This window comes from Leptosomus discolor, chromosome 4 (assembly GCF_034619465.1).
Source record: "Leptosomus discolor isolate bLepDis1 chromosome 4, bLepDis1.hap2, whole genome shotgun sequence".
Classification (NCBI taxonomy): Eukaryota; Metazoa; Chordata; class Aves; order Leptosomiformes; family Leptosomidae; genus Leptosomus; species Leptosomus discolor.
The window spans coordinates 50055987-50074944 of record NC_141394.1 but is presented as its reverse complement, the minus strand read 5'-3'; the positions used below and the strand labels follow the sequence as shown (position 1 = coordinate 50074944).

At 38.9% G+C, this 18958-nt stretch overlaps 1 protein-coding gene across 1 annotated transcript in view; it reads right to left on the bottom strand.

The window, feature by feature from the left end:
• The window catches only part of MTMR7 (myotubularin related protein 7), a 35787-nt gene that overhangs the window by 10387 nt on the left and 6442 nt on the right, over positions 1-18958 (bottom strand). The window contains exons 2-7 of the mRNA XM_086463818.1: positions 18473-18595; positions 17260-17422; positions 13383-13540; positions 11685-11813; positions 8204-8338; positions 3095-3227 (exon numbers count right to left, since the gene is read on the bottom strand). Coding sequence (XP_086319944.1) covers positions 3095-3227; positions 8204-8338; positions 11685-11813; positions 13383-13540; positions 17260-17422; positions 18473-18595 — 841 coding nt within the window. The remainder of the gene's footprint in view (positions 1-3094; positions 3228-8203; positions 8339-11684; positions 11814-13382; positions 13541-17259; positions 17423-18472; positions 18596-18958) is intronic.

Here is an 18958-nt window from a genome sequence, read left to right as displayed (position 1 = left end):
TGAAGAGCCCCCTGGCAGAACTCATAGCAATCCAGTGGTGCTCCCTTCCCCAGGAGGGGAGAAAGAAACAGGACACGTGATGAAAACTGCCTCTCCCACCAGCAAAAGCACCAGAGGGGGATGCTGAACCAGTTGCCCCATTCCTGGCAGGATGGCCCTACGTAGAGGAAGGAGTAAGTGCTGTGGGCCAAACCCTGAGCCTCTCTTTCTGGCTGTCCTGTCAGTGAAGTCCAAGGATCAGAGGGCTGCTTTTACATCAGCTACTACTGCTCCTGTTATGAGGGGAGGAGAAGCTCATATTTGCTGTTAAATACAGACAGGGAGCATGTGGGGTCATCATCTCAATGCACAACGGGGGTCAAGTCTTGGTTGTACGGCTTGCCAAGCCCCTGGGTGTACGGCCAAGCTCAGCCCATCACAAATGCCAAACGGCAGCCTCAGTCAGCCCTTGAATCTTCACTGAGAAAAGTCCTTGTGCAACATTTCCTTCTAATATTAATAATTATTTCAAAGAAGTTGTGCGCAGGATCAAAATTGTCGTAAGGATCTTCACATACACCTCTCTTTAAATGAAAAAAAAATCAATACTATACTAAAACAATATGAGGCAGCAGAGACGAAAGTAAACCAGGATTTTTTTTCTGAAAGTCCAGCATGTTGAAATGCATTTTACTTCCAGAGTACAGTCAAATCTCATCATTTTTTGCATATGCGCAAAAAAATTGTCATTATCCTACAAATTTAATAATTTTATAATGCCGATATATTTTGCCAAAAATTAACATTATACAAGAATAAAGACATGTTAAACTTAAGATAAATAAAATTGCTAGAATTAAAGTCAGTAAATTCACAAAGCTGAAACCAATTTTTTTTTACCTATTCAAATATATTATTGACATTTTTGTAAGTATAAATTAATTTCTTCAGCTTTTTCCTAAAGAAACATCATTGAAATGAACACAGTCCTAATATAAGTGCATTTTCAAAGGAAAACTGAGTAATCAATTCTTGTTTCCTCAGCATCAGAAGTTATTTAAAATTGTATATTGAAAATAATATGGAGTCTCTCATGTGAAAAAAATCCTCCAACCTTCACCTCTACTTAATTCCAGTGAGTCAAATAAAATTACCCTTGCTGCACTCCTGCAACACATCAGACCTATTATGTCTTGATGCCCCCGTTTCCATACTGTACACTCCCAAGCAACAATACAGCACACATTAAACTAAAATCAGCCTCAGATATCTCTTCAAAGATTTGTATGTGCCCCATAACAACTTACAACAGATCACAAGCAGCAGACATATTTTATAATGCTTCTAGTGTAATGTGATGTTTTACCGTGGAGATTCACCTAGGTATGTTTAAGTACTCCTTGAAAATTTTAAAGCCATATTAAATGTACATTATCATCGTCCTTGGCAGCCTTTTTTGATTCTGGTTCCCTTTGTATGCGCAAGTCGGGTAATAAGTACCCTGTTAAAGGCCACAAGGGAAGCATATGAAGCGACACTAGTACAAATGGAAAAAGATAAAAACTATACAGCCCCTTATGTGAGAAAAGCCCTGCTTGTGCACTGAAAGTCAGAAGATTAGAAAAAAAAAAAACCATATTCAAAAGCCTCAAGTACTTAAAATCATGGACATCACTTCTCTAATTTCTGATCTTATGAGCCAGGTCGCTAAATATGAGATTGCAACATAGCAAATATAAAACCTATGAAAAAAGCAGGTGGTTTGAGTGTATGGCTCATTTAAAAATAGATGCTAAGAAGTTATGCCCCCCCAAGAAGGCTGAAGGGTTAAATGCATTAGAAATCACCTTGTTACATGTCAGTTTGGGCCATGGACCTGTCTCAAACTTTTGGCTCAAAAATAATACACAGCACTGTCCCATGCAGCCAGGCTGGTTGTTTACTATTTTAATGCTGATGGTCTTAAGCTGAACAAATAAAGGGACAGGTTTATTCACCCGGCCTCTCCCCTAGCCAAACAAGACTTTGTAGTGAACTAAAAATCCTTCTATTTGCCTTCCTGAGACCCTTAGACCAGGGAATTAAGTGAAAATAAGTCATGAAGAGAGTGCCTGTTTTACCTGCATCACACTTCGCTGCTGGTTTCCATAAACTGCTGTTATTTGAAAACAGGGTACAGCTCTCCTGTCATGGAAAATGTAAGCCCTTCTTAGACATAAAATTCACATTTGCATACAGATGATGTGAGACAGATGAAGAATAGAAGAGCAGGAGCAGAGCATCAAGTCAAGAATACCTAAACCGAGCTGATACAGGAGATGACAGAAGGTGTTGATGATATACATGGAGTGAATACTGAGACTCTGTGGAGTGGCATGAGCACTCTTTACTATTTGCTTGTTGAAAATCAACAAGACATTGAGGGTTAAGGACAGCTTATTTATTCTTACCCTTTTCCCTGTAGGTCTCTAAACAGTAGTGTACTCAAAATATTAAAAGGTGGTACAGATGTGCTCATTTATACACTGATAGGTATTTATAAAGCAATTATTATTAATTTCCATGGGATTATGAAGGTGCTGAATGGTTATAACCATTGACTCTGAGTTTCATAGATAAACCTGATGTGACATGCTATACAGGGCATGAGAAAGTTTCTATTATAATTCACAGTCTAAAATGCGTAACTACTTTATTGGCCACATACAAAAATCAAACCAGAGATTTTATGAGCTTAAAAAAAAATCCTATATTTTCCACTAGCATCAGTCTGCAATAAGTGATTTTTTTTCTTTGTACCATCAAAGTGTAAACCACAAAAGAAGACACGGAAGTGAGGTGTATTGAAGTCACAGGAATTTTGTCATTAAAATAAATGGTATCTAGATTTCACCCATGAAGCAAGGCATTTGCGCAATTTGGAAATCACCACTAGTTGCAACAATGCTCCATTGCACCAGCCCCATTAGCCAGCAGGCAGCTGCATGCAGCTGCAACAGGCAAAGAGCTCTATCCATACCCATTTTCACTGCTGCTGATTTCAGAGCAGTTACCCGGATTTGTGTGACGGAAGGATCAAATCTTTCCTCTAGTATTCAATAAAGAAGAGTATTACCTTCAAGCATTTTCTGCAGACTATTTCTCATGACATGGATATTCTCAATGCCTATGAATTGAAACTTGATATTGGAGTAGTTGTCTTCATTTTCGTATCCCTTCCCTGCTGCTCTGTTTGCCATTGCATTGAGCTGAAAAAAGTAGGGAATACTGGATGAAAACCAGTAGCAAGCAGATTCTTTTCAAAACAAAGCTTTTTTGTCTACTGCAATAAATCAGAGTGATTTAAGTCAGGGATAAATATCACAGTGTCAACATGACAGGTTAGGAATCAGGGATCTGGTTACAGCCTATTGCAGGGCACTGGGCTGCTGAGGCTCTGACCTCTTTGTCATGCACTTCAAGTGAAGCTTCATTAGTGAGGTTAGACGCAAACTCCCACAGCTTACGTAGGGCTCCTCTGCAAGAGCGTAAAGGTTTCAATTTGGTTTTAAGTCGATTCTGATTTTATTTTTGATCAGCGTTGTGTTTGCTAGCAGAACATACCCAGGAGGTGGCAGTGTCTTATCTGCCATGCCGCTGTTTCACAGCATATGTACACTGTACTGTTGCCCAAGTTACTGTGTTTTACTGCTCAAATCATCCAAAAGCTGATACAGCTGCCTTCTTTGAAGCTTAGAATAATGAAGAGAGAGTTGGAGTAGTTTTTCCTAAGTTTATAGTATCTTGGCTTTAGTTGTGTAAGACCACAAAAGATTTGAATTTACAAAATTACCACAAATATTTTCATCTACAATGCAGCGCTATCAAATATTTTGCTGTGCTTCAGCAAAAATACATTCAACTGGAAGCTGAAGTTTTGTCTTTCAATCTGTTACTTGCTTCCTGGCATGGGAAAGTCACTAAATACTTATTTAGGTCAGTTTTCCCAAGCGTCAAATTAAGGGTTTTTTTAATGCTTATTTCCCCCCTGCCTTGAGATTCTTGGGGGAAAAGAAAAATATCTGCCAAACCCCTTATGCCAAATTTTGCTCTCTGGCTAAAAACTAGAGCTGATAGAAATTAAGTACTTTTACTTTACTGCCCTATCTATCTTTTTGCACTTCCTATAGCAAAATTTCACTGTCCAATAGAAAGAATCATCTTTTTGCATAAAGTCCCGGCTCTCCTGTGAAACGCACGCTGTTAAGGCTGGGGAGCCTTTGAACTTCCCAAGAAATATGAAGGCCCCAGGAGCAACAAAGCAGCCCACATGGCAGAACCTCCATGCCTCCAAGCACAACTAACAGCTTCTGCTTGGGAGAGGTTTAAGAATTAAATAACAATGGATATTGCATATCCAGACTGGAGGGCACTAACAGAGCTTTTGGAGAGACCTTATGGGGCATCAATTGGACAAAAAGTGACTCATCATCATCATCGCAGTGAGAGTCAATGCTCATAAAAAATCAAAACAAAGTATCTCTTAGACATTGCCTAGGGGACAAGAGGCTATACAGCTAACTCCATTTCCACTTTATTTCCCGGTATTGCAGGCAGTACTATTGATTTGCTGTTTCTATGGTCGCTTCTGAAACTCACAATAATATACTTCAGTACTCAGCTAATGGTATCATGGGATACACAAGGAGGTGTTGCTTCCTGATCTCTTCCACCCCAAACACACATACTCCCAATATTCAGTTTTATTTTGGAGCTTAATGCATGCAATTGAGTAGGATTGATTTTTTGCTGGCAACTTACCTCCAGCTAAGATGAACAGGTCTAGCTTTTTTACGTCATATGTCAAAATAGTTTTCCATGGACCAAATTTGACCTCTTAACTTTCAAAGGGAACAGCTAAAGACTAAAAGCTTTTTATGCCACTGTAATTTCATTTTAGATGCATAAGAAAACAGATGAGACCACTTTTCAAATCTTTGGTGCTGCCCAGTTTAGTACGTAGAGATAGGGTTTTTTTCTCGTCTTCACGCTTTCTAGCGCATCCATTCCCATGAGCAGAACTTGGCAATAGGAATACATAGTTACATTTGTGGACCACCATTAGGAACTGAAATATTGAATGAATTTCATGATACAACAGAAGGAACCATACTCTAAGATAGGAACCTAAGCAGAAAAGAAGCATTTTTCATTTACTCAAGTCTTGTGTAAAACTTCTTTCAACTTGTATTATGCAATTCAGGAAAAAGCACAGGCAAAAAAGATTAATCTTATCTATCAACCAGCAGTCTGCTGATGTTTTGACTATCAATGAACAATAAAAAAAAAGATACAGCCTGTGAACAGCATGTCATTTAAGGACAGAGTCCTCAGTGTGACTTGCTAGAAAGATACAAATTATCTGCTGAATCCTAATCTTTCTCTTTTGAAGTAGACATCAGTGTTCTAGTATAAACAAAATGAAGCAGTTTCTCTCTGCAATAGCATATAGCTTTGGGAAGAAAGATCTATACATGTGAGTTTAAGCCACCACAAACCCCTGAAACCCTAAATGAAAAACATCTAGCCCCTAACTGACCTAATCCTCAGTACAATAAATGCTATTAACTGTCTCTACAGCCGAGCGATTTTATCCCAGAAATCTTTTCTTAAAAGACAATCTAAAATAGCCCTCTTTAAAAGTAAATAAATGTAAGGTTAAATTTGCAAAGCTTTCTGACACTCATTTATTTTAAATATTGTCAGTTGCCAAACTTTGCAGCTGCCACAATATTTACTAACAAGTTTTCCACATCACCTACCAAAATTCCATCTGTTGCTCTTAAAGTAGTTGTTGTAAAGCTCTCTAAATTGTGCCTGTCCTCACTTAATCTCAGTGAACATGAGGATACAACCTCTAAAGGGAATAGACCTCACTTGCCAGATTTCCTGGCATCTTCTTTAATGTAGAGGATAATCGAGTCCTGTCTTGTTATAAAGAGTTATAGAACTAATTTGTTTTACTCATAAACAGTAAGTTTATGATAGCTTCTGTAAACACATAGAGGAAGGAGAAAATGAAGAAAGACAGTAGCCTAAGTAAAGTTCTGCATATGGTCATCCTGGTATACTTAAATGAAGTGGAAACAAAGGTTTCTTCCCCAGCCAAATCTTTTGTCTTGAAGATTACCAAGTGCAACGAGGAACAGCATATGAAGAGCAGTTGGGAATGCTGAACTGAAGGGTCCATCAATATTCATAATCTTTGCAAGGAACCAGTTCTGATGAGAAGAGGCAGGTAGCTTTTTAGCTTCCTAGAGCAATGGGAAACCTTGCACTAGACTCAGTATCTTACCTTTACATTTGTTAAAGGTTCCCTGCGGAATGCCAGGAACAGCTTTCAGTGATACCTGTTACTTCCTACATGCTCTAGATTTATATGTGCATTAAGAGGTGCAAAACTGTAACAAGGCTGTATTTGGCACCTGGGTTCACAGGAGCTTCATTAAATAAGTCCATTCTTGCAGGGCAGAGAGAAGCAGGAATCTGTGTACACAAATTTCTTTACATCAAAACCTTTCTTTCCTGAGAAGTTAAATGAAAACAAACAGTCTTCATCTCCTGACTGTCTCCTGAAGAAGGCAGTGTTGCTGGAAATATGCCATCATTCATGGCCGGGCAAGCCAATTTCACACTCTCCACTTAAAGTACAGGCTTTTTTCACTGCACACAGGAGGTGTCTCACCGAAGTCATTTACCAGAAAAGTTTACAGGATGGGACCTTCCTGTTAATACCTTGTAAAACATTATTAATAGCCAAGTCAGTAAGCCATTAGTAATAAATCCCATCAGTGAGCAACCTCCTTCCTTAGGGAAGAGTGCCAATATCATCAGCCAGGATACATTATGCTGTAGCTATTATTACATATAGAAAACTGTTAAACAAGCATTATTTAGGCAGCTAGGTCTGTACTTCCCATCTAAAAACAGTGGTACCTGTCCTTTCCTAGTGCTCATTGTGATTCACTTGCTTCAGGACCACAAGTAAGGCAGTACCATCCTTGTTTTCCCAATAAAAAAGAGGAAACAAAGTCAAAGTCATTACCAAATTACAAAGTGCAATGAGGCATGCCAAGCTCTGCTTTTCTGGCTACTGCCTCTCATTACAGCTGTGAGCGCTTAGCACTTTGCCACCAGCCCCTAGGTCTTCAGTGAATCACCAGCCAGACACGGTTCTCATTTCTGCTCCAGCTCTGCCAGGTTTGCCCCTCCTCACTCCATTCCTCATGTTTCTCAGCTTTACCCACCTTCCCCTTTCAGGCTCTATCTCCTGATCTCTCCTTGTTTCTTTTCCTCAAGCCTTTGCTCTTGTTTTTCCTTTCCTGTGCTATAGCTCGTCCTATGTCTACTAGAGACTTTGTGGAGATTTGCCCCTTTGGTTTCTTTGCTTCCAGTGCTTTGTTAACTTTGACAGGGAAGCTACTGGTAGTGTAAGAAAGAACATATCCCTGCTCCCAGCTCCGGACACTGAAGCCTATCTAGTCCTCATCTCCTTGAGCTATTTGTTAGCATGCCAGTTCGGACACAGTTTTTTTTAGCTTCCAACCTCTTCTAGATCATTACTGAGTTTCTGTGTTTCTGCACAGCATTATTTTTTCTGAGATCACGATTTACCATATTTCAGATTCTCTCTTAAAAGCCCAAAAGTGCTGGAGATATTCAAAGAAGGTCTCCTCAATTCTTGTAACCTCAGTAAGTGGTCTTTCTTTAGCCTTATGTGTAGGTTGTTGAAGTTTTCCCACTTGCAGGAAAAATCTTGCATGGAAAATTTTAGTATAAGCAGGTAGAGGTTTGCAACATTACAAACAACTGTAAATACAGTTTTATAATGGGAATTATTTTTTGCTAGTCTCATCGGCGATATAGTTACTGATAGATGATCTGTGTGTGGAAACAGGTACTATTACAAGTTATTAATTTTTCTATGTCTTAACATTTTGTTAAGAACAAAAATAAGCAAATTAAGAAAAATAAGAAAAGCTCAGTGTAAAGAAAAAAATTATCTGAAATAAAAATGTGGGCAAGGTTCACAGTTAATATTCCCCTGATAAATCCTGATTTACTGTGGAGTTACACAGGTGCAACTAAGATCAGAAGTATGATCAGTCACTTAGGCTGTGCATCTTTCTTAATGGATATAGCCCAGATTCAGTCTTGCTATGTGCAAGAAATTTAATGTACTTACTTTGGGCCGAGTGTCAACAACATATATGAAATCACTTCCTGGATTTGCTTTTCTAATGGCCTGGAGCATCTGTTCATCCTCAAGGCATCGAGCGCTAAAGCCGGATAAAGGCTGGCTGCTTCTACATATGGAGGCCTGCAGAAAAACAGACAAACAAAAAAATCAACATAGTTATTAAGCAGAAATTATTTAGCATGCAGAAGCATTTATCAAAGCAGCTCGTTAGATGTTCATATAGGTGTAAGTTATGTGGGAAAAGCAGAATGGTAAAATGAATTACAAGTTAGTAAATACCTGGTTTTTAAAAAGGCAGAGAAATATTAAAACAATATAACCCCATCAGCCTAAGTCTAGTCTTGAATCCAAGTTCTACAACTATTTTAAATACAGTATTTGCCTAATGTGAAATAAGTCCTGAAAGGTGGTCTCTAGAGGATGATGAGTACAACACTGCAATCACAAGAACACTGATACAACATAAAGAGCGAGTCTTTTTGCACTGTCACTTACACTTACCAGTTATGATACTGATTACACCCAGCTTATGCCAATGCATGCTTTACTAAACAGTCTCACACCATGAGTCCAGGAAACAAAAATATGTAACATGCAGCTAGATCACTGATGGTGGTGTATTTTTAGCACTGCTCCTGGAGAAAGACCTTACTGCATGGGAAATGGGTCAGGCAGCCTGACTCCTGGAGTACATTTATTAATCAATGCTATTGAAGAAGGCAAGAAATTTTCTTCACAGACCCACCAGGATCAGACTGCCACATGAAACTGGGAAAGACGGAACAGAATGTGAAATGGGTGGGCAGGGAGGTTTTTATTTCTGCTAGACAGAGTGCACCTAGATTTGTAGAAGGCAAGGGACTAAAGCATGCACTTTCTAAGAACTGAACTTAAGCATGGAGAGAATATGCCCGCTGAAGGCCGTGACCCATGCAGACTGCCCTGCAATTATTTATTAGTGTGAAAAAGGACATGCTCATTTTCAGCCAAGTCTTTGAAGTATCAGTAGTCAGTAAAACATGGATCTTTAATATAGAAACCTTGACTTGTGTATGAGCCTATTCATACTTTATTAATAGTTTTTTGCAAACATTATTAGTTATCTAGAGTCTTGCCTGCTGGTCAGTGCACATTCCAGTGATTTAATATATGATTATGCCTCCTTTGCATGAAGTAAAAGGTACATACTCATGTGTCCACAACCTGCCATTTTAATAGAGAGAAGACATTTCTTTCTCATCCACAGTGTACCATGCACAAGGCAGATAGAGAATTCAAGGTTAAGGTTGAAGTTAGGGTTGTGGATGAAGGCTGGGATTTAGGGAAGTATGGGCTGGAGCCCATTACATTATGTCATCCTGGGGGCCCAAAGGGCTAAGGTATGTGATGGCACCAGTATGAGAGAATGGCTTGTCTGTCAAGTTAGGCTTGGGGTTAAGATAATGTTTAGCCCCAGCTTAAGAAACAGCTGCACTGCTGGTACTGCAAAACTAGGAAGATAAACTGACATAGTGACCACTTAATATCAGAAGTGGGTATCATTACCCACGATATCCATGAAGAGATCACCTCCTACTGACCCAGGCCAATTGCTTAGGATGAGCACATATGTCCATAACAATTCTTGGGCTACGTTTAAGAGTAGGGCAAGAGATGAGGTCATGTTTTTCTATTGTACAGGCTGAACAGATGGTTCCAGAGTCGGATCTTATCACATGAACACAGATCCTGTAAGAGCCAGAGTAAGGTGTCACATTATCATTGAATTTGTCAGCACCAAAGAGCTATGGGAAAGCTCTGGATCTGAAAGACTGAATGAGGGGCACCTGTCTCCCCTGCATGCAGCAGACCTCTTCCCAACCTGCTGTTACCATAGCTGTTCGATGTCTACCATCACGAATATTACCCCACTCCTGCCCAGTACTCTATTAGCTGTCAACTCCTGCTAACCTCCAAACTCACAAGGAGGTATTTCCTCCAACATACCCAACCCTTTTTTTAGCCCTTCGAACCATGAAGAATCCAGAAGCAAATGCAGTACTTCGGATCCTGGTGGTCTGAACCTTAACCTGAACTCCAGTCACAACAGGAAAAACATTCAGGCTGAAACCATGAAACTCATCGAACTGGATGACTATATAGTGGAATCTAGCTGATCCCTGAGACCTTTTCTTTCACTGAGATTTGGAAATGTCCAAGGGTTTTGAATCCCAGATCTCTATATTTGGACTTAGTTGATTATGCAAAGTGATTAACTTTGAAAAATTTGTCCCTAATGAAATATTAAAGATAATATGCAATTTATGCAGAGACTTTATTTACTATTTAAATCTTCCTATCCTCCTGTTTTGTTGTCAAATTCTTAGATCTTTATGCAAGCAGAATTCTGATGAAATAAGGGGTAAAGAAGGAGTCAAAATAATGTCTCATTCCTTCCTTCTGAAGCTTAAACCTACGATAGGGGTCACTGTGAAGATAAGTGACCCCTATCTCTCTTCCATGGGGACTGTAGCTTATGATTCCTGCTTGTGACATCCTACGGAAATATCTCCCACCCTGCGTGGCAAATGCTACAGGTGCACTGTAATCCCACACTAACCAGCTCTGTCTCTTGGGAAATCCTGGCCATCACCCAGCACTAGGGAAGACCTCTTGATGCAGTTGCCCATCTGGGACTGAAACAGAAGGAGATATTAGACACACAGATCCTTTGTAAGTACAAAGGGGACACCATTCTCCTAATGGGCAATGACAGATGAGCTAAGCCAGTCTTTAGGGGGCTGGGGCATAAATGTAAAAACACCCAGTCCATGGGATCCTTCAGTCCAAGGGTCTTCTTCACCTCAGCTGCCAGAAACAGAAATGCAAATAGTCTAGGTACGGGGTTTTTCCAAAATGGTTATAGACAACTGAGGCAGTTCTCACTCAGTCCTGAGAATACCTGTCATGGAGAGGAGAAGGTGGCACTCCTTGCTCTTACAGACAAGGAGAGTCTCTTCAACAAAGTCATGGCACACTGCTCAGCCAAAATAGTAGCTCTTTCATCCATCCTTTTTGGGTCTGTTCACACATCTTTTCTTGAAAGGCTACTCCTGATTCTCTAATTGCTACAAGTATAGGTTTTCTCCTCCTCAACTTGCTCTCGGGCTGTGGCTACTAGATCCTAAATTGCTCTATTCTCCTCCCAATCACCTGCTAAGATGCTTGCTAACGGCCTTCACTCTTCTGCCAACCATATTTCAGACCTCTTGTACTACTCCACTTCCTTGCGATACAGGCATCACATTTCTTTGTGTTAGCTGGATGATGAAGTGGGGGTTTTATGCACAAACCACACTAACCAGATTACACTAACCATCTTTTAATTTTTTAATAAACTGACTTCTTCTTGTGAAAGCTTACTAGAAGAATTATGAAAGCAAGGCCAAAATAAGCAAAACCTTAAATTCTACAATTTCACACTTACGTTGTTATTCTTGCAGTAGTAGGAAAGAGCTGGGAAACGCCGTCGGCTCCGAAATTTAGAGCTCCCCACTATGATGTGTGCAGTTGCAGACTTTGGTACATACACTTCTGTAGGATAGGAGTCACAGACCTGTGAAAGGAAACTCTGCTTATTTGATCTACATAATACAAGCAACATTAGTGATCTCCACAGCAAAAACAAAATTCCAGGGAACTCGGAATATTCCATCATCATTGTATACAAATCACTGGCATTCCTCAAAACAGTCTTTTGAAGCTGGAAAGTATTAATTTTAACTTACAGGTGGCAAAACTGAAGCAGAAGGGTTGAAGGGCTTTATTTCAAAATGTTAATTCGTGCCTTGTTGGGAACAGACAGGTATAACATACATTCGTACCAGGAACGATTCATCATCATGTACAGCAAGGTTGTATTTACAACTGCAGTTTCATCTGTAGCAGAATTTGGAAGTAAGGATGAGAGCAGGTGAAGGTCTCAAACATCTCCTCTGTTATAATGGGAGGGGACTATAGAGCCAAATTTTCCAGCAAATCAGATAATAATAAAAATGACAAAAGTAAGGACTTGGAGAAAATAAATTAATCCATATGAAATGAGGATAATGAAAGGCAAGCACCCCTGACAATACCTACCACTGCTGAAAGGAACTGAATGAGCCTGCAAAAAAGCCCAGAGGTTCCTCTGGAGACAAAGGGAACCACAAATGGGGTCCTGGTCTAACTTCCTATTCCTGATACTGCCTGTGGAATTCTGGCTGAGGTCAAAAGCATACCCAGTATCTCCCTGACACTTTCTGAGATGACTAAAGAAATTAGGATGCCCAGAAAGATATTAGGTTCTGAAAGAGTCAGAAATATGTAACGAAGCAGAAAGAAAAGGAAGGGCTTGTGGTTACAGACGCTGCTGTGGTGAACTGTGTTTTACTCATGATTCCATTTTTCCTACATTTTATCGTAAAAGAGGTCAAACATTTTTTCCTCTTGTGTTAACAAAAAGAAAACAAGCCCTGACAGCACATTCAATCTTCTCTGAGAACCTCCCAGGGCTTCCTTAACGTGGATACGCTCCAGCAACAGAGCCAACGGACTGCATGGACAAACTTCCTTCAAGAATGCTTTGGTGGCTACTTCTCATGAATAATTAACGGCATAGGGACTTCAACCGTACAAGACTGAGCTAGACAGGACAGCAGGCAGCTAGGAAGATACATGACCTGTCAGATGACTGTGCAAAACACTAACAGTCAATCACAGGCTTCAAAAGGATTGTGAGGATAGCCAGTGAGGAAAAAATCTTGCCAAATTCACTATTTCAAGTAATTTTTTTCTTAAAATGACTGTGTAGTAGTTTTATATGACGCTACATGTCAGGAAAACACTCATTCAGACACAATATCAGATATGATTTAAACTTCTCCCCAGACAGCCAAGCACTAAAGTTTAAAACACTGTGGACGTGTCTTCTGTGTTTCATTTCCACAAGTGTTAAATTAAAAGACATCTTCTCTGTCACTTTCCATGTGCATTTTTATGTGAAAGATTGGAAGAACTGCACCATACTACATGTGTGTACAGCACTGAGCGCAAAGGGATCCTGCATCTAAGCACTACAGTAGTCCACAGTCAGACTGCTGATTTACTTTACAGACAGCCTCTGTAACAAAAAAACACAACTTACTCCGTAGTCTCTGTTTACATCACTAATCTGCCAATAGTTGTTTGGAATACCCATCCGATTATATTCTTCATTAAGGTCCACAAGCTTCCAGCCTTGTTCTCGTTCTTCTTTATCTAATTTTGGATTGAATGAGAAACAATACAGCTCTTCGTATTTCACTGAAAAAAAATAAGCAAACAAATCACTTCAGATTTCTCATCCTGAAATCATGCTTCAAAACCTTGGTATTGTCCTTTATGTAGTTTCTTTTAAAATAGTATGCTTTGCTATACAAAAGCACATAACCAGGTTTATAACTATTTTCAAGTACACTGTGAAAGTACTGTGGGTTTTTTTTGTTTGTATATGTGGCAATATATGTGCCCTAGTAGTAGTGCTACTTAAAATATACTGTTCTGCTAGACCTCTTCTCTACTGAATTGTAAAAGCCTTCCCCAGCACAAAGACAAGATGTCAGTGATAATATGTTTTCATCCAAAGAAAACTGCAGTCAGTGCCAGAATAAGCACTTGTTCTTCAAAAGAATTTGCTGGCCAGAAGTAGCTTAGGAGTCCCTTTATTAACATCTGTCCTGTGGCAAAGACAAAAGATCTGAACAATGTACCATGTAGCACAAACTTCCAAAAATGAACTAACTCAGAAGTCTTTGTCCCTAAATAGGGACGTTTCTAATAGATTCAATGAAATCTTAGTTTTGTGCACTGCAAAATGCTGTCCTTGAATTATTAGCAGAGGCATTTGAGATACAGATGTTGTAATAGCATAAAAATAGCATATGTTACATCAATTGTTTTATCATGACCATGAAATCATTTAAGTAGCTATGCCACCTGTCACTCTTGGGCAGGGACCATATAAGAAACTTCGCTGGTGCTGGAGTTTTTAACTTTTTTTAGGAGTATAGCTGTATTTATGCTAATGAGTGTCTTAATCCTGGCGACCACTGGCAGAGAGGCAAAATCACCATTAAATGCCAAGTGTCACTGACATGAGTAACTATTCAGCATATAGCTTGAAATTAACATTCTCATTCATACTTAAGATATTGTTATGTCATGAGGGTATGTTTCGTCCTGTTGCTCTAAGTTCCTTAAAACTTTCTGACCGACAGGTTTTTAACTTTAACTTCAGAACTGAAGTAAGGTAAAACACAAGCTGAGTCCTCTCTGATTTCATAGTTCTCCACTGATACACTTGCTCCACAATATAATTTTAACAAGATCAGTAAATTTAAATGCTATCCTTTCTTTTCTAATAATATATACCAAATAAGCAGAGCCTTAGAATACTCCAGTAAGGAACTTATAGCTATAAAAATAATAACCACAAAACAACTACGATACTACTAATAATAAGACTTCCAAGTTTTTCTGTAGAAAATCTTTACTTTTATTTTGATTATGTATTCTAAAGTTTTAATTTAAGTTATATTTTGCTTTTTAAGATTTCTTTCAATTGATTGTAAACACACATACAAAATTATGAACATAAAGAAAGAAAACTTCATATTAACTCTGTCAGGAAAGTACTGAAAGTCAACAAAGTCATGAGTAAGGAGAAAGAAAAGAATGATTTGCACACTGCCTGATAGTTTAAACTTTCTATATTCTCTGATTTCAAACATCTGTCATGGCACAGATTAGGAAGACAAGCTGGTTTATTTCTCATCTGCTAACAAAGTTTTAGCATAATCCATAAATCCAATCTGAGCTCTTTTTAATCAGGTGCTTTTGGTAGCAATCTGAGCTCTTGTTTTCACTGCTTGGTTGTCAGAAGCACATGGATTTTCTTTCCAACTGGACCTGCTGTTCACAGGCACATGAGAAGTCTTTAAAAATCCACCTATTAAAATATATCCAGGTTATTTATGACTGAAGTCTGCCTTAACATTACAAGTGTTATTACATGATGGTACCTGTAGGTGATAAAAAAATGTTCAAGAATTAATAGTCAGTGCCTTAAAGCTCAGTTATGACCTCTTTGCCAGTACTTATAAGACCTTCTCTCATTTTTCACAGTTATTTTGCCATAGGCATCTGCAATCCTGCTATTACACCTGTAATAACTCTTATGGCCAGTTTGTTTCGCAAAATGGCTTAATTAAGCAAAACAGCCAAATTCGGCTGACAGCTTGACCTTACTAGAATGCTATTAACAACTAGCAAGAACAAACTCAAACACATTTGCTTCTTTAGTATAACTAGGATATCAGATAGCACAGAATATATTAAGCCAGTACGCAACATGGGCTTCACTCATGTTCCCCTATGGTGAAATGAATGATAAGAACAGACAGAATCAAAACCAGAGCCTGAATGAGTCCAATTTTCTCCTCATGCAGTAATGCATACCTTGTAATGCTGAGTAACTCCATTACCTAAAGAAAAGTATAGCTTCGCGCCCAGACAAAATGACACAGCAGAACACTGTTGGGGTACATCTGTCTCAACTTGCAATTGGAACCTTCTAATTTTAAGTAAGCAATATTTTATCCTGTCTCACATGAAGATCGTGTAGTTTGCTGGAGAAGGAGAACTGCTGTGCAGCTGATCTATACAAAGAGCTGATTCTACAGTGCTCTTATTGCATCTTCTTCATTCAAACTTTCTTGTCCATTGCAGTCTGCCATTGAACTTGTATTCAGGGTCCACGGCTATTTTTCCCTTCGTCATTCTGTATGCCTGTATCGAAGTGTCCTGTTCTGGTGCATAGCAGTATGCACACCTCCTCCTGGCTCCAGCGAAGGACCAGTACAGAATCACTTTCCTTCCGACATGCACGAACACATACTTGCAGCTGAGGTCCATGGAATTAATCCAGATTTACATCAGCAAAACCACGGACTGAATTTGTCTCACTGTTTTTAAATTTCTCTGATTACTTTCATCTTGCATCACCTAGCATATGAAGTTACATCTGCTGCAGTTGCGTATTGCTACTACTACAGTCCTAATTATAGAAGGTACTTTGTAAAGTTCAGTAGCTGTGCTGGCTGACTGCATGATTTCCCAGACACACATAGTAGATAAAATTGGTGTTCTCCTAGCACAATAAAAATGAAAGCTAATGTTGTCAACTTCGTACAGACTGTGGTAGACATTTTCTTTGTGTACTGGTAAAATAATGGTAAAGGACAGAGTTTGGTGTTGCATTTCTACAATTGTAATTTAAAACAAACAATCCAGAAGCCTTGTCAGTTGGTTCTTAGGACAGCAGCTACAATGCAGAGGATCAGATGTTGGACTATGATGTAACATTTGGATTTTCATTAAAAAGAAGAAAGGTTTCAAAAGGATCTTGATCTGAATTCAGAAATTCAAAAAGGCCACATTCAAACTGTAGATAATAATAGGACAAAACACAGCAGTCCAGTGTGATAAATCAACTACTTGCTGCAAAACCTTTCACTGATTTTGAGAAATTTATGCACAACACAGAAAGGGAAGATTTAGATGACCACTGGATATATTGTACATTTTTTGTCACAGCAGGAAAGTGAAAGTTCCCTGGATTTAGAGACTTGTCAGTATTTTCCTAAATTCACACTTACACAAGGCATCCAGTAAACAACAGTTACACATAAAATAGCATTATAATATATTTCATGACCTGTTATACCCTAGAGTATTATTTTAAACAAAATTTCATGTCATACTTTATTGAATGAACTACTTGTTATAACGTGCTTTCTTCATTGCTCCATAAGTGATTATTTTAATATGCTTGTCTGCTCAGAGACCTTTTCTCTCATAATGCATCTCTAATGAGGCCTTTTTTCTTAACTTGTAAAGGACAAAGATGCACAGCTACATTTCTTCCATTATACTCTCCCTGTTCAGGATGAGAATTGACTTTTCTGCCAGTTTCCTTCCCGTACCTGGTCGTGCCAGACGTATCAGAGATATGTAAATGTCGTGGCAGTCTCGTTCCTGAGGGATGACCAGCTGGATGACCTGGAAGTTCTTGCAGCGGATCAGCAATGGGCAACCAGTGGCAGTGGTGGCCTGCTTCTCAATAGAGGAAATTTGGCTGTGAAGAACCTGTGAAGGAATGGAAAACAATTATGCCAAGTGATTAAAATCTTTAGGAAGAAAAATAATTATTTATAATGATGTGTCAGGGCAGACACAGTAGCTTACACTACTCTTTCAGAAAATCCCCACACTCCTCTTGTAGTTTTGTTCTTATCTCCAGCTTCAGGCTCAAGCAGCACCTGATACATCACCTACAGACAAAGAAGTGCTTCTGGAGTGTTTCAGCTGCTCAAACATTAGCCTGGTCATGCTATCCAAAGCTTTTTGTTTGTTTGCTTTAGTGTAAGCTAGCGGTTGTCAGAAAAAGAGCTCTCTTCATCTGTCTGCATAGTGAAAAGATGAACCAGCATCAGTTAGATAAGGCTAAGGTGTTGAGCCTCCTCATTGGCAGAACTCATTGGAGTCCTGCTATAATTTTAAACACTGCATCAGATGAGATGAAACATTACTATAAACATCAGGAGGGGAATAGCAGGGTCAAAAGAGGACAAAGTGAATAATTAGTACAAAAATGGGCAAAGGATTCATAACTAAGCTACATAAAAGACTCTCAAAAGGTAAGACACCAGAGCTACATCTGTACCTATATATACATACATGCAACACATGTCATCAATCCATCAAAACAGATACCAAAATACTACATTATGCAAAAAAAAAAAAAAAAGAATTAAAACAACAAATCCAGCACAAGCAGTCAGGGAGGGAGGCAAGAGTTGACTGAGCCAAGCTAGTAATTCACATTCAAAGCATTTCTCCTCAGTTCTTCCTGAATGGTAGGAGCAATGCTGTAGTTCACAGCAGCTGTTCCTTGGTCAGTCACATCTGGTATTCATCCAGTGAAGGTCCTTTTACTCCTCTTACTGTGTTGCAATATCCAGAATCCATTGAAAATTTTCAAAAATTACCAGGCTGGAATTTCACACACTCTGAAGTTATAAAAGCATCCATATGAACTAATTCACTATGTTCAAACTATTTTGCCCGTTATTTTCAGATTGCCATCAATAAAGTGCCATGCCCTTATAGCTAACTGAAAAAACCAAAAATTCATACCCAGGTTTCTTTACGAGTTTCAGAACCATTCTCCACAAATATGACATGGGTAGCTGTTAAATACAAGGTTCCCAGTGCAGCTTTTCTTGAAGATAAACGATCAAGTAACCGAACATTTTCCACCTATACAAAGAAATGAAGAGAGGGGAAAAAAAAAAAAAAAGAAATAATTAGGCTATGACATAGCCTGCCAAAGTGAGATCTCAACATCCACATTTTTTCCATTACAAAGTTTGTTCTTTTCAGTACCATAAGAAATGACTATCAGAAGATTATAACTTTATGAGAAAATAAGATTGTATTATATGATCTATTTCCAGATCTATCTTAATTTTCATTTTTCCCCCTCTTGTGGTACCTCTGTTTCCAAAAATCTGTTAGTAAAGACTTCCAAAGACTGTTTCTCACTTGAGCTCTTTCCTGTTATCTCACCTTACCAAAACCCTGTGATAGCAAGGCAGGGCCTGGCCTTCAGCTAAACTCTAG